Source organism: Equus przewalskii, chromosome 11, assembly GCF_037783145.1.
Source record: "Equus przewalskii isolate Varuska chromosome 11, EquPr2, whole genome shotgun sequence".
Lineage (NCBI taxonomy): Eukaryota > Metazoa > Chordata > Mammalia > Perissodactyla > Equidae > Equus > Equus przewalskii.
The window spans coordinates 27,865,166-27,881,722 of NC_091841.1; the positions used below are offsets into that span (position 1 = coordinate 27,865,166).

The window sequence follows — 16,557 nt, forward strand, 5'->3', positions numbered from 1 at the left end:
CGTCAAAAATCCTACTGCCAAATACAGCATCAATTTCCAGTTGCTATCTTCCTGTTTCTCTTGGCAGCAATTGATTCTAATTATGCCCTGCTTCTTGAAATTTTCTTCCTTTGGTTTAGAGTTGCCACACTCTCTCCTGGTTTTCCTTCAACCCTTGTGGTCCCTCCTTTGTTTCTTTTGTGAGCTCCTTTTCTGCCTGTCACTTAATTTTGTTGTTGTCATTGTTGGTGGTGTTTTGTTCTCGGCCCTTTTCTCATTCTATGCCTTCTCCCTCGGCCACCTTATCTATCACTCTGCAGCTAGAGGAGTCTTTTTAAGACAACAATCTGACAGATCACTCCTCTGCTGAAAAGCCTTCAGTGGCTCCCTAATGCCTTTGGGATAAAGTCCAAAGTTCTTAACAGAGTTTACATGCCCTGCTTATCTCATAGCCGGCCTCATTTCTCACCACTCCTCACTTGACACTCTGTGTCCTAGACATAAGGAACCTATTAGAGTTTTCTGATGTTTGTGGGATTTTGAACATGCTTTTCCCTCTGGCTGGAAACTCTTCCTTTTCCATTCACCTTGGTCTCAGTTGAGGTGTCGTTTCTTCCGAAAGCCTTCCCTGGGCTCCAAGTCTGGGCCAGGGGCCTTCTGACAGCCGTACTCCATACTTGCTCACCACTGTCCATTGGTTGTGTTCCCTCTTAGAGAGTGAGCTTCGTGAGGGAAGAGAATCCATTTCACAGTTGTATCCCCAGCAGAGTGGACTCATAGGTATCTGTGCAATAAATTAATGAATGACAGAAAAGACCTTGGAGGAGAAGGTGATTCCTTGTTGTGAATAGACGAAACTAGTTGTTTTCATATCAAACAATGTGTTTTCCATTTCTTTTACCCCTAATCTACCCCCCCATCATAACCAGCAGCAAGTGCTTTCTAGATACACTGCCTTCTGCGTGAGGAGGATACAGAAAGTTCACACTCAAATTCTTGGCTTTTGAACTCTTAACTAGACCTTTTAAAATCTATTGCAGAGGAGATGTTCTTGAAAGCTTCAGTTTTTAAACTGTAAGAGCCAGGTTCTTGAGGGAGATTTTTTTTTCCTTCAGAGCTTCCCCGTAAATATCAAGAGACAGAACTTGATAAATCTAATGCTCAAAGTTTCTGCTGTCAACTGTTGAATTGGGAAGAACATGTGAGTTTCCCCTCCACACAGAAAATATAATCCTTTTTGAGCTTGGAGCAGAATTGAAAAGGATTGGGAAAGGAGAGAAAGAGAGGTTAGATGCAACTGTGGGGCTTCGTTTTCTGTCCCCACTGCCAAACAATAGTAGACAGAAGGGGATATGCTCCATTTCACTCCTGGAACTCGGAGAAGACACAGCCTTTCAAAGTACCCTGTGCTAATAAGGGGCAACAGCCACAGAGTAGAAGTGGCATTGTCACTTGTGTAGACAAAGCAGGTCTGAGATAAATTCCAGCTCCTCATCACGCCCAGCCTTCTCACCCCTTAAGCCCAAGTCTCTTCGGCTCCTTTGTATTTGGAGGAAATCTGAAAAGTTCCTTGGTACCCAGCCCCTGAGAGGAGTGTGAGGGTGAGCTGAGAACTGGGTCCCCGTGGGGCCTGCTGTGAAGTAGGGGGTGAGAACGCCATAGTAGACGCTGAGGGGTGCAAGACCAGGGACCAGATGCAGGTGCAGTAATGCCAGGAAGAGCTGAGGGGGGAGCCACTGAGCTCCCCATGAAGCAATCACTGTGCTTCGTCTATACCAAGGCCACAGGGTCCACCTGTTAGGGAACTCCGCAGCAGATGCAGTGGTGGTGGAGCCAAATGCCAACACCAAATGAAGGAAGCTACACTTGATCAGTTAAGCAAGAGAGACAGAAGATGGCACTTGGTCTTGAAGCCCCTTCCTTGATGTCAGAATGATACGTAAACCCCACACTAGAACATCGTCAGGAGAAGGGGACCGGGAGGAGAATCCTAAGAGACTGAGTTTAAAACTCGAAATGAGTGAGTTGTCTTGAACTGATGAGCTTTATTATTTTTCTGCTATTCACAGAAATGGGGGCTGAGGAGCTAGGTTGAGAAATAAAGAGAATTACATATTTCCTCATCTGAGTCTATGACTTGAGGTTCTAACCATGCCTGCTGTACAACTAAAAGTCAGAAAGGTGGGCTTGCAAGGGAGTTCCAGTGCCTTACAAGGACTGACCTGATTTCCTGAGGCTAGTGTACCAGGAGGCCGGTGTCACACCAGCTCGAGACACGATTTGCAAAGAAAGATCGTGTATTTGAAAGCAAAAGTCTGCAGATGAACCAAGATAAAGTCTCAAGTTAAAGGGGCATTGTGATGGTGGGGTGGGTGGAGGAGGGCACGGAGAGCACAAGAGTCCTACCTGGAGCTCCCTCACACAGGGTAGAAAAGTCTAGGCTTCTAGGAGCCTCTAGGGATGTGTTCTGAGCTGAGCAATGTGAGTGTGCGCTGTTGTTGACTAAACTGGAGAAACTGGACCTGGTTTGAGGACACGGAAGTGTTACATCCATTTATCTTTGTCCAGTTTGGATTCAAAACAGCACTTATTTATGGACCCAACTATTTTTTTTCCCCAAACTATTTTTAACTTGCAAACCTAAACACCATTAAAAACTGGGCTTAAAAACCCATTTGAATGATTCTAACCGATCTAGGAGCAGGCTGGGATCAATCACGACTCTCAACACTCATGATTCTACCTGTCAATCATGAACTGCTTCTTTCTTCTAAGCAGCTTATGCCGCGAACCCCTGGGGATACACGGACCCCTTGAAAAAGTGATTGATCATCCCCATATACCTGAAATAAATTTTAGCAGCATCTGCTTAATACTAACAGCTGAAGGGAAGCCTTTGGGGTTCCCTGATCAAATTGCACTGGGAAATGTGAGCTCTGCTGGGAAACCCACCGCGCCGTAACCCAAAAAGAGTGGGGTCTGTGGACATCTTTGAAGCTGTAGAAATCTTAGGTCAGTTTTCTGTATTGTAGCCTAATTTCCTTGTGCTGTGGCACACAGCTAGGAGCCAGTCATTTCAACTATCATTGGCACCTGAAACTTCCAGGTGGTTAAGACACAAGATCCTGGAGTCTTGAGACCTTGTTGGAATTCTGGTCCAACACTTTCTAATTGTGTGACCTTGGACAAGTTATTTAACTTCTCTTAGCCTTGGTTTTCTCATCTGTAAATAGGGGATGATTTTAAGGGAAGTTGTGGTGAGAAATTAAACAATGCGTGTCAGGTGCATGACACCTGGTGCCAGAAGAAGGCTCAATCAATGTTAGGTATTGCTATTATCATTATTTTACTTGTTTTTTATATAGGGAAATCTTGCCTTAAGTAAAACATAATGTATGAAAATCTAGATTTGCATAAAAGGTTAATGGGGGATGTTATTTGCATTACAAAAGGATTCTTCAGTTTATGAAAGAACTGATAGGATTTCTTTTAGACAGTCAACTTCCCAACATGTCTAAAATGATTTGATTCACATAAAACTGGGTGTATACAATGTTTTAGGAATACAGCTAGTGTACAATGCACAAGACATCTATAATACAATCATTCAGGCCAGGTCTGAACCACTGTGACAAGTTAACAATAACAATCCTGGGTATATCCCACTCCCCTTTACAAAGGGATTAGACAAACTCTGTGTGGTTTCAAAGGGCAGAGCTGGAACCAATGGGTGGAAGATAGAGTGGGGCTGATTTCAGTTCGATATAATGAAAAACTACCAAATCACTGCCGTCCAAAACTGGAATGGGTTGCCTCTGAAGTGGAAAATTTCCCAACACGAGATATTCAAATAAAAGCTAGATATCAACTTGTCGGGACTGTTAGAATGACTATTGCAAGAAACAGGGAGGTGAATTAGGGCAGTGTTTCCCAACCCTACACACACGAAATATACTATGCAAACTAGATCAGTTCTTGATCTTGCATACCAGGAAGAGGCTGAGGAAGGAGGGAGAGAGAGGCTATTCAGGAGGAGGGGGTGGGGAGAAAGGAAGTGGATTGGAAAAAATATTGTTCCTCTGGTTAGGAAATACTAGATTAAATGAATTCTAAGATTTCTTCTAATTTAGAGATTGTAAAACTCTCGAATTGTTTCACAGATGTTATTTTAACTATATTCCTGGGAGAATTTTCCTATTTTAGTTGTGGAAAACTAGAACATAACACCTAAAGTAAGTGGTAAAATGGGAAAAGAATTCAGACATCCTGACCCTTTTAGACTTTTGATCCTACAGCCTCTTCTCGACTGGTGAGAATGAAAATTGAGCAAATAGAAGACAGTAGTGGCCTGAAAGCTAGAACAGATGAAAATCAAGTCAACTTCAGAGATCAGCGAAAAATCAGCTCAACTAAGGTTCCATATTGCCAGTTTTCAAGACTTTTTACACCAGCATTCCTGGTAAAGTACTTCAGAGTACTGTGATCGTACAAAGACTGAACCAAGAATGAACACGTGGAGCCAGCGTCCTCTTAAATGGGGCTCCTCAAAGACGAATCTCTGTCTCAGTTAGTCTACTTGTCTTTCAAACAGAGTTGATCATCTGGCCTTTGGATCAATAGGTTTACTTGGCCATATGTGACCAGATTATACTGCTGTTTCCATTCCAGAGGCTTTTATGACACAAAGAGTACTTCCCTTTTGATGGACATCAGCTGGGAGGACAAATCCAACTCTGCCTAGAGAGGAGGTAAAAAGCCAATTACAGAGAGCAGAACCACTTTGTGATATAGATTTTATTGGTTATTTAGGAAGAGGAGAAATTGGACACTAACAGGAAAGGAATGAAACCTCCTGGGCTGGGCCCAGAACCTGCTACTGTTAGATGAAAAATCAGAGACTCTGTGCTAAAGGTGATTGTCAGGCGGGAAAAACGGGAAGCTACCCGGTATCATAGTCAGTCATTCGAAGAAGGAGAGGAAGAAAACACAGGGAATGAGGGTGAAGTAGAAAATACTCTAGTTATACAAACGTTGGTATTGTCTTAGAGGGGACAATCTTTCCTTTGCCCATAAGTCTTAGAATGAGGAAGAGCAAATGCTGTAGTCCTAGAATTGGCACAAAAGTCAACACCGCTATGACCTTTAGTGCCCCCATAACCTGACATTCCTCTGCAAGAACATCCCTGTCTGACCCCTGATAGGAAGGCAGAGGGAGGTGAGTAACGAAGCTGCCCCAGATTCAGTGCTCCAGGTGGAGAAGGCCTCAACAAGGTGAAGAGATGAGCTAATCTGAGCTTCCTGGCCCCATTTCCAAGGATGTGATTAGTGGAGAGGCACCTGGGACCTGCTCCATTTCAGGAAACCCGGTTATGGGAACCAGTGGGGGACAGACTTGGCTCAGGACCCGAGAGAAGCAGTTAACCCTTTCCTATTGTCTGTATGGGAAACAGCCTCTTTTAGTAGTTTCCCAGGGGAAAAGAAACTCCTCAAATGGACTTAGTTTTACATCAGGCTCATAAGGGGATCCTCAGGGATATTTTCCACCTAAGTTCCTAGGGTCAATCTCTTCAGGACCTTTGAATGTTCTAGCGGAGGCTGAGAACAGGTAGGATCTAAGACTGTCTAGAAATGATATCCACAGAGAGGGCGCATTCAAAAGGGAAAGACACCTTAACAGTTCCTAAAATGTCACTGTTCACCTGGCAGACTTCCCTGGGATGTTCTGGTTCCTCTTAAAAACTTGGGTTTGGGATAGAATCAGTCTGGGGCTCTTCAGGTGGGGTCTCTTCTGACCAGACAGGGGATTTCTTCTCAGAATAAACAGGACATCCAAAGTGGACATGAAACCCTAATCCAAATCCTGAGGTGAGTGGAGGAACGCGAGCGGAATCCATATACCACTAAGTCTAAGGACGGGGGGACTGCTGAGACCCTGAACACCAGGGCGGAAAATATCCAGAGCAGCACCCAAAGGCTCCTTGGTTGACCTGGTTGACTATGGCGGCCTGAACCTTGGGCATTTAATTTGGGGCCTCAAATTTCTTTTTTTTTTTTTAAGATTTTATTTTTCCTTTTTCTCCTAAAGCCCCCTGGTACATAGTTGTATATTTCTAGTTGTGGGTCCTTCTAGTTGTGGCATGTGGGATGCCACCTCAGCATGGCTTAATGAGCAGTGCCACATCCATGCCCAGGATCCGAACCTGTGAAACCCTGGGCCGCCAAAGCGGAGCACGCGAACTTAACCACTCGGACACGGGGCCGGCTGCTGGGCCTCAAATTTCTTCATCTATTGAATATAATCGATAACCTCTATAGTCCCTCTGGATCTAACATTCTATTGCTCTGAAGATGAGGTCTGAGTAAGAACACTTTCAATAACGTGGCATCAGTCCAATAGTATATTAGTTACTAGACCCCAAACAAGTTAGGGTCAAACATTGATGGGGAGAGAAGGGCTGGGAGCTGTGGCTCATTCAAGCCTCAGTTTGTGGGAGACGAGGGTATCTGAGTTCATTGGCTCTTAGCTTTTGCATGGAGGGATTTGCATGGCTTTCTCACGGTCATGTTAATGTTCCCATACTACAGAACTCTGAGACATCAGTTAGGTAGGTCACATGCAGGTGGGAGATGTCCTGGGTAATTGTGGGGGAGTGGAAAGAGGGGTCAAGAGATTTTTCCTTCAGGTTCTGGCTCTGCCATTTACAAACTCAGTGTCATACCACCTCTTCTTGGAACCTCATCTTCAATTATAAAATGATAACAACACCTCCCACACAAGGTTGGGAGGATTAGTTAAGATAAATAAGAAAAAGAGAAGCCCACTGAGCACCGAGTAGATGCCCATCAAATGTCAAGCCTGTGTCACACCTTGCCTGACTACCAGGGTTTATGCTGTCGAAGTCCTGATGTGGCAGGCCCTCACATCAGAGGCTCCCTTCCTAGCTTCTGCCTGCATCCAGTAGGGGGGGCAGCTGTGTCCCTGGCTACTTCTGTTAGGCCTCCCCTGCCTCTAGGATGGTGGTGGATGTTCTGCTGCATGTTCACCCCCGAGCCTCATTCCAAGGAGAAGGCCTGACAGCCAGGATGACCAGCTCATCTGCAGCACTTCTACATCGGCAACTGTCCCTCCACCCTTCATTCCCAATGCCATTCTCAAGGTGGGGCTTTTCCTACTGGGCCAACACTCTCCAGCAGAAATATTTTTAAAGACCCATCCTCACCCATCAAAAGATAACAGTTATCTCACAAGATACTTGTGAGTGAAAAAATTTACATAAAGAGCCAATGGTGTCCCACAACAGGCAGTCATTCAATGAATGTTAGCTCTCTTCCCTTTGGCAACGCCTCTTCCTAAAGGGGACACCTGAGAGAGGAGTGAAAGGAAGAGGAATCTCCAGTGATTTCCCAAATGCCTGCTATCTTATCAAGGGTGAGATGGTATAATAACGAATTTTCTAGAAATAAAAGACACCTTTCTCCAATAGGTTTATCTGTGAGCAACTGAGATGGGGAGGGTGGTCAACAGCGCTGAGCACAGACTCCAGAAGGCTATGATTCAGGTCTCAGTAGACATGTTTTTTGGAGCAGCACCAAGGTTGCATATTGGACAGGCACTCCGCCAGTTGCCCTGCCTGTTCTGTCCAATCCTGGCTTCTGAGAGCTGGGGTGGAAGAATCTTCCCTAAAGGAAAGCAGCCAACACCCTGTCCCACCATCCTCCTTGGGTAACTCTTTACCACGTAGGAATCTCTCTCAACAGTTTTCTTTTGGTGCCTGAGGAACCAGCTGCCAGATCACCAGTTTGGGCTCAAGGTCCCCTCACCACGCCCCTTCCTGAACCAACCCAGAGTCCAGCAGCCAGAGCCTGGAGGACCCCCTTTCTGTCAGCTGGGAATACTCTTGGAAAAGCCCCAGAGCTTCTGTCAGCAGGAGCCCGGGAAAGCCAGCTCCCGCCCTCGGCATATTTAGTGCAGAATCCACGTGCGGAGCAGCCTTTTCCACAGAGGGTCCCCTTCCAGGTTCTGCCTGGTGCTGGCTGGCCACCTTGGAATTAGGCTGGGGACATGCTTGGGACAGGTCGTCAGAGAAAAGGCAGGACGCCCAGTTTTGAATTTCAGATGAACAAATACTTTTTAAAGGATAAGTATATCCCAAATATTGCATGGGATCGACGTACGCTTAAAAAATTCCGCTTTTTGATCTGAAACTCAAATTTAACCGTCCCTCCTGCCTTTTCATTTGCTGTATCTGAAACCCCGAGGTCGGCCTGGGGCACTTGGGGGAGCCTCCGCAGGAGGCGAGGCTGCCCGGGGTCAAGGGCCGGCGTGGGGCCCCGCCCCCGGCACCCGCGGCTTCTCCAGGCCGAAGGAAAGCGGCGAGCGCGGCTACGGCCTTCTGAGCACGGCTGCGGGCTGCACCCCGGCGGGACCGTGGGAAAGTCTCCTTCGGGAGGAAGGAGGAGTCGCGGCCTGGCCTCATTCCTGCTCGCCTCCAGCCTCGGCCCCTGCCCGCGGCTCTTCCCAACCCCGCGGCTGGCCCACCCGTCCGCCCACGGGCCGCCGCGCAGCTGGCAGCCTCCACCGCTCCGGGCAGGTCCCCGCGGCCCGCGGGCGGGGCGGCGCAGAGTGCGCAGGCGCGCCGGGCCGGTGGGCGGGGCAAGCGCGCGCGGGCGGGAAGGGACGGCGTCGCGCGGCCGGGCGTGTGCGCGGACGGACGTCGAAGCCTCGGCTGGCAACCCGGCGGGCGGCTGGGCGTCGCCGCTGCTCCCGGCGCGGAATGGAGGGCACGGCCGTGGCCGTGTGCGAGGTGATGCCGGGAAGGGAGAGAAAGCCGAGAAGGACGCTCTATGAGGAGGCGGGCTCTGTGGGCAGACCGCGAAGTCGGGGCAGAGGGGGCTGGCGTTGCCTGAGGTGGAGAAGGAAGGTTCGGGAAAGATAGGATTCGGTGACAGTCGGCCTGCCCCGCACGGTGCTGTGGGAAACAGAAGGGGGTGCGGAAACGTCGTTCTGGGCCCTCGGGTGGAGCAGGGTGTGGGGCGAGGGCCTGGAGTCGCTGGATGGGGACAGGGCGGGCTTCAGAGGCCCCCAGCCCTGACCACACCGCGGACCGGAGGGCTTCTGTGCTCTGGAAGGTGGGACCGAACGCCTGGCGCGCTTGCCGCGTTTGTCCGTCTGTGACAGCCCGTTCGCGGCAGGGGCCTGCCGGAGTTCGGAGCCCCGGGGCGTGAGGGACGCCGGGCGGGTGAGATGGCCCCGGCGGCCTGTTTCACGGGCGGGACCTGGCGGCCCCTGGAGGTCCACAGCCTTCCCGCCTTCTTCGTTGTCATCAGAGGAAGTTGGAGGATCACATTCACGCGTGACAGAACCTAGGCTGGAACCCAGAGCTTCTGGCTTGCAGGCCTATGTTCTTTGCCCAGCTGCTCTCTCGTTCTGGAAAAAGAAACTTCGGGAAGATCTTAACAGAGGGAGCGCAGTGGAAGGATGTGCGAAGGAAAGTGGTAGACGGTAGAAATGCCTGGAAACCATCCTTAAAACTGGAGTACAAATTAGAATCTGAGTTCCCGAGTTCTCTTACTGAGCTCTCTCTGCCTTTGAAAAAGGGGGTAATAATTTTCCCCGTGGTACCTTAGTGTGGAAGTGAGGGTCTAGTGTCATAAGTAATAATGGGAATTCAATAAATATATTCTGTTTTAAATTTGTCTCAAGACTGCATGTTTTATCCAGACATCTTGGAGACCTGTTCAACTTAAAATATTGTGTGCAGTCCTCACTGCAGATGAACTGATTAGAAATAATAGCGAATATTGATTAAGCCTTTACTTTATGCCAGGCACTGCGTTAAGCATTTTGCACGTATTATTTTGTTGACATTCAGCAGCAGCCATATGTGGGGGGGTTTGTCCTCATTTCGATAAATGAGGAAGCTGAGGTGCAGAGATGTTCAGTAACTTGCCCAAGGTCACCTGCTGGCATAGGCACATCAGGGATTCAAAGCCACGGGAATCTTTGTCCAGAGGGAGAGTTCTAAACTAGTATTCTGACCCTCAGAAATGTTGAGTTCATGAAGGATAAAGATGATTCATAGCTAGCTGCCATTCTCATTCATAGTCTTCATGTTGGCTTTTGTTTAGGGAGAAAAAGAAAAACAGGAAAAACTCGCACTTAATTTTTCCAAATTGTTATTTCCAGATGAACCTAGCCTTTGAATAAAGCAATTTATTGTCTCCGTTTCCTGTTGTCGGGCATTGTGTTGAATTTCAGTCCCCTTTCTTACGTCGCTTCCCTAGCTATTTCTTCTTTTTAGACACAGTGCTTTGTTTGGAACAAGTGTAAAGTTGACATTTTGCAAGCAAGAATACTATTTTTTGGAAATTAGAATTAACTGTATCATACAAATTTATTATTGCCATGATTTCTGAAGAAGATTGTGTTTTCTTTGAATTGTGCCCTTTTCAGATTTTGAAATATTTAATAATTCACTGGAAGTGTGAAACAGCAGGAGTATCAAAGGGAACGTTGCTAGAAGGACAGCTAGTGATTTCCATAGAAGCATTAAATTCTAAGCACCAGACAAATACTCTTCATTGTGTAACAACTAGTAAGTGGAGGAAGAAAAAATACTCATTTTCTGTGTTTGTTTTGTCGTGATTTGTGTTATAGTTTATTTAAAAATTTTAATTAGTCATAATCTTATATCATGTTATCACTCTAAGGTTGTTCTCTAATTAAAAAACTTAAATGATACTGTAATGGATATCTGATGCTAGATTTACAAATGTGCCGTACAGGAAAGGTGAGTAGAAAGACTTATCACAGGATTTATTTTACTGGCTCAAGTTAAGGATGCTTAGAAACAGTCTCACTCTTACACTTGGTTTTAACCTCCTCTTTCACACAAAAATTACGCTACATTGAATTTTGTTTTCTTTCTCTGTTGTGTCCAGCCTTTGGTAGTTGGAAAAGAGCCAGAAAATAAAGGAAAAGGAAAAGAAATAAAATGATAAATGGTGCACACTTTGATGATCCTCACTTGCAGTTAGTTTGAAAATACATCTCTCTTCCAGTTGGCTATTATTCTTACATCGTTTTTGCCTGTTCTCTTAAAGGAAAGCTGATGTATTGAATAGCCCTGAAACAACTAATTGTCTCGAATTTGTGAAGTGATAGCCTTTTTGGGGTTGTTTTGGTGTGTTTGTGTGTGTCTGTATAGGTTTATTGAAGGGTACTTTGGAATGAAGTTGTCCTATCAGCCTCAGAGGAGTCACCTGAGTCCTAGTTGAGACTGGCTAGTACTTCAGACTCTACAAGACATTTTCTTGTTGGGAATGACCTGTCTTCTCTTTGTGTACCTAGCAGTAAGCATCCTCAAGAGAGGTAGGATAGGTTGGTTTGCTGTTACTCTGCATGAACTCCACTCTGACCGGACAGAGTTCCCACCATTCATGAGAGGTGGTTAGCTACGTGGCTAGGGGGATGTTGGTTTGTATCTGGTTGTATTAGCTTGTGCATTGATTCTAATCCAGTAAACTGTGGCCAGGGAAGCAGAGTTGACTTCACTGAAAGCGAAGAACTTGAGCCACAATAGCTTTTGGCAAGAAACTCAATTCCATACGTGTTTTGAGCCTAATGGACTTCTTCACCCCATCTAGTAGAGGGGGCATTTCTCTTCTCTTTATTGTCTCTGATCTTTTTGTAATTATTTTCATAATGTTTTTGGCAGGAGGAAAGGTGATACATGCTTGTCATAAACATTCCATTACAGAAACATATATTATGGAAAGTGAGACTTTCCAGTAATTTCACCCCTTGAGATAATCATTTATTAACATTCAATATATATTCTTCTAGGTTTTTCTTTGCGTATGTTCATAGCCTCTCACAGGGTGGATAAAATGCCAGATCACCAGCATTCTGGGATTGAGGGGTAAGGGGTGTTGGGTCTCTCAGCAGTCAGTGTTTATGGTCCTTCAATCCGTTTGTTTTTAGTACAGTTTTGATTCTCAGCCTGGAGACCCATGCTTCTATCTTTTTAAAGAATAATCTCTCCTCCAACCCCCACCAAGGTTAGGGAGGGCCAGTCACACTTGTCTGTTGAGTAGTAATTGTTGAAAGCTTTAATAAACGTTATTTATTGTAGCTTTTCCCAAAATGTGTGCTATAGGATGTTTATGTGAGCTGTGAGAGAGAAGTTATGTAGTCATCTAAATTCGAGGAATGCTGATTAAAATCAAATGAGTTTTGTTACTTTAGATCTTCTCAGAAGCTTTAGTATGCCAGTGTGGACTGTGAATCTTTAAAAATGGGCTATAATGGGGCCGGCCCTGTGGCCAAGTGGTTAAATTCGCACGTTCTGCTTCGGTGGCCCAGGGTTTTGCCAGTTTGAATCCTGGGTGCGGACATGGCACCGCTCATCAAGCCATGCTGAGGCGGCGTCCCACATGCCACAACTACAAGGACCCACAACTAAAAATACACAACTATGTACCAGGGGGCTTTGGGGGGAAAAAGAAAAAAAAAATCTTAAAAAAAATGGGCTATAGTATATAGCATTTCCCAAATATATTTGACCTCATAGCTGCTTCTTTTTGTAAGATCACCTTCTGTTCTGTAGAGGGAATTTTAGGGAATGTTGTTGCTTTAAAAATGTGTTCTACAAATAAGTTTCTATTGCGATCTTAGCATTTAAAGGATAGCACTTTATTACTTAGAAGTATAGCTGAAAATTGGGGGCTGGATAGAGTGTGGAGTCGGCAGGATGATTGCGCTTCCTGAGCACATTCACTAAAAGTGACCCATTTTCAACAACTGTTGACATGGTATTTGTTAAAACTAAGAAAAGATATTAGAGGAAATAGTGTGACATATGCAATTGAGAAATATCATGGACACACCGCAAGACATAAAGGCTGTGCTTTTTTTCTTCATATTCTAGGTCTTCACTAATCCTTAGTGTAGGCCCGCCTTCACCTGCCATCCCTGTCCCAGTGACCTACTGTCCTTTAAGTTAGAACCAGTATATCCTTGTGAGGAACACTGAGAAAAAAAGATGATTGTCTTTTATTAAACGTTCTATTTTCCTTGGGCTCAGGCCTTTTGAAGTGTGTATCATTTGTCCAGAATCATTCAAAATCTGGAGATCTAGAGCATTGCTGTCCAATAGAACTTGTTGTGATGATGGAAATGTTCTGTATCAGTGCTGTTTGATATAGTAGCCATTAGCCACACTTGTCTATTGAGCACTTGAAATGTAGCTAATGTGACTGAGGAACTGAATTTTTCATTTAGTTTAGCTAATTTAAATTTAAATAACCACATATAGCTAGTGGCTACTGGGTTGGACAGCACACATTTAGAGAATGGTGTTGCCTCTCACTCTAGTGATTCTCAATCTTTTTTCCCCTCCTAAAGAGTACACATTTCTTGAGGAATAGACACGTTTCCATTGGTTCCTATGGCAGTGGCTCTTAACTGTAGGGTCACATCCCTCTGGGGGAGGGCATGTTGAATTTGGAAAAAAGCCTCCAGGTGGTTCTGATCTTTTTTCCCATTAGACTTATACTGAAAGATAGGATTTCCAGATTTAGCAAATAAAAATACAAGACACATTTAAATTTGAATTTCAGAAAAACAATGAATAATTTTTGGGTATAAGTATGTTTTATGCAATATTTTATTTGCTTGCTTTCTCCCTCATCCTCTGTCTCTGTAGAATTATTGCTCTAAATGTTCTAATGTTCAGATTTAGAACTCTAGGTACAGAGAATTCTTACCTCACAGTCTAGTAAAGTTTTTTCCTGCTGAGGAGTAAACTGGTCAAAAGAAGGGCCAAAAGTTTTAATTGTGTCTTATACTGGAACATGGGTTATGGCATGATATACTCTAGTTACTAGCTACAGTTTGCCATCTTCCCATAATCTTTTTCTATCAGGAATAGTAATATCCAAAGAGACAATTCTGGTGTTGAACATAGGTGAAAAGACTTGCTATTTGGTTCTCATCTCCAAGAAGTTATTCTGTCCCCAGTTGTTGTAGCCTCATAATACTTTTTTGGTGCCTCCACTTTTACTGAACTCATTAGTAGTGGTCACCTTTTTTATGTTCTGAATTTGTGAGCAGTGTTTTCAGGCTCCCACTAGATTCTTTAGATAAAATCCATTTAATTGTTTTATTTGTGATCTTTTTTGTATTCTGTTTCTTACAGTTGCTTCTGCTGGAAGCATTTATGGTGGTTTGGTCCTCGAGAAGTTCTTAAAAGGTAAAGAATTACTCAACTTCCACAAGACTAAATCTCTTTCTGGCAATGAATTTGATCTTTTCTGAAACAGACTTATTCTGAAAGATAGGGTTTCCAGATTTAGCAAATAAAAATACAAGACACACACTTAAATTTGAATTTCAGAAAAACAATGAATAATTTTTTGGTATAAGTCTGTTCCATGCAGTATTTTATCTGGCAATCCTCCTGAAAAATGATCTATAAAATTGTATAGATACAGGAATGGACAAGATATCTAGGTCACTGTAGCTTACCTAAATACTCTCTACACAGCCTCAGGCAAAATTTTCCCAGATGTAAAATAAAATTTTTAGTAAAGTATTTGTTCCTGTCTACCTCAAAGAAATAATGTGTGGAGAATGCTTTTACTGTAAATTATTTTGGCTGTTATTAATACTGTTTTCCACATACCAAAATCGGTGTAGTTTGGGGACTTTTGGTAACTTTGGTTTTAAAGTTCTTCTTTCCTTGGCTTGAGAATAATCTAAAGCTGAAGGACACCTGTTTATGTTAAAGAGACCAAAATGATCTGAGAACTGTTGTGCTTTCATTTTTATCTTCTATGGTTGTGTGGTTTGTACATATTACCCAGTGGGCCTAAGTTTCGTAACGAGTGGTTAATTTACAAATTTTACAAAATAATTTTTTAAAAGACATTTTCCCCAGCTAAATTGGAATATAAGTAGATTGTGGGGTTTTTTGTTTTTTGAGGAAGATTAGCCCTGAGCCAACATCCACTGCCAATACTCCTCTTTTTGCTAAGGAAGATTGGCCCTGAGCCAACATCTGTGCCCATCTTCCTCTATTTCATATGTGGGACGTCTACCACAGCATGGCTTGATGAGCGGTGTATGGGTCTGCACTCGGGCTCTGAACCAGCAAACCCTGGGCCGAAAGTGGAGTGCGTGAACTTAACCGCTACACCACTGGCCGGCCCCTGTGGTGTTTTTAAACAAATTTATATTTGTCATTGCTTTAGGAAAATATGGTATATATTAAATATGGAAACGACCAAAAAACTACATTAGAAAGCTGTATAACATAAATTTTTATTAAATATATTATCATTGGACTTTTTTAAATGGCAAGGTTTCTAGTGTTTTTTAAAATGCAATCAATTAAAAAATTTAATTTATAACCAAATTTACAGCAACTCAGTTACTGCATAAACCAAAAATACCTTTGTTTATCTTGGTCATATCAAAGAAAAAGAAGAAACTATTTTTGCAACTTACAAAATTAATGATTCTAAAGACATAAATGTATTGAAAACAGTTTTACCTTTTGAAACTTCTTTTTTGAAGTAATTTTTAGTTTAAGCATGGGGATTTAAAAGTGTTTGCTTGCTAAATTAAGGGTCATCAGCTGTATTCCTCTTTGCGTTCTAAATTGTCTTTGCCCTCTGAATCCACCTTTCAGCTGTCTGTATCCTGGATTCTTAATAGACCTCAGCTTTTTGCTCTGTGATTTAATTTTGTTTAGATTCTGCTTGGTGTGCACACATTTGAAAATGGTAATTGTGGAAGAAAAATAATAAAACAAAAAATAAATTGAGATTTTTGTTCTTAGCTCCATAACAGATACTCTGTGGGAGCTTGGGTAGAATATTCTCTCTGTACGAACAATCACAGTGATGGTTTATTGAGCATTTACTACGCACTGAGCTTTGTGCTTGACACAGATGGGTTCCAGTGGGGAACAAGATAGTCTGGTTTCTCCCCTTATGCCCATACTTAGGATACCTTAGTCACTTAATTTTACTACCTCTCAAAACCTATGCCTGGAAGAGAGGAAGAATCAGCTTATTGTCCTGGAGAGTTTGCTCCGATTCTAAGACCTTTGGTAAATCTGAATGTAACTTTAAGAATCGTGAATTGACTGCCTCAAAATCATCTAGTCTATTTATCAATCTTTAGTTCTCTTCTTTTTTGGATTATGCCCTTGGGATGATGCAAAGGACGGAAAGATCATTCCTAATGCCACTGCTCCAGTTAGTATGTGTGAAAGTGCTTTGAAAGAAGTGAAAATCCATGTAAATAAAAGGGAGTTTGTTATTAGCACTAGGGAGGAGATAGGAGCATTTCCTGCAACATAAACCTATACTTAACATGTCTGTACATTGAGTGGTCGGATCATACATAATGCTACTTCTTTGACTAATATTTGTGAAAACACTTTGAAAAAAGTGAAAAGCCATATAAGTACAAAGGGAATGGTTTTATTATCATTGTTAATACTAGAGAGAAAGTATTGAGTCGAGTATAGTGTATGGAATAACCACCTGTATTATACTAATACAAACTTT

The 16,557-nt window shown here is 43.6% G+C and overlaps 1 protein-coding gene across 2 annotated transcripts in view; it reads left to right on the plus strand.

The window, feature by feature from the left end:
* Window positions 1-8,631: 8,631 nt before the first annotated feature.
* The window catches only part of RCE1 (Ras converting CAAX endopeptidase 1), an 83,967-nt gene continuing 76,041 nt past the window's right edge, over window positions 8,632-16,557 (plus strand). Inside the window, exons 1-3 of one of the 2 annotated variants that reach the window (XM_070564313.1) lie at window positions 8,632-8,783; window positions 10,433-10,574; window positions 14,178-14,231. In XM_070564313.1, the coding sequence (XP_070420414.1) occupies window positions 8,754-8,783; window positions 10,433-10,574; window positions 14,178-14,231 (226 nt within the window). In that variant the 5' untranslated portion in view covers window positions 8,632-8,753. The remainder of the gene's footprint in view (window positions 8,784-10,432; window positions 10,575-14,177; window positions 14,232-16,557) is intronic. The other variant, XM_070564314.1, reaches the window with a different exon arrangement.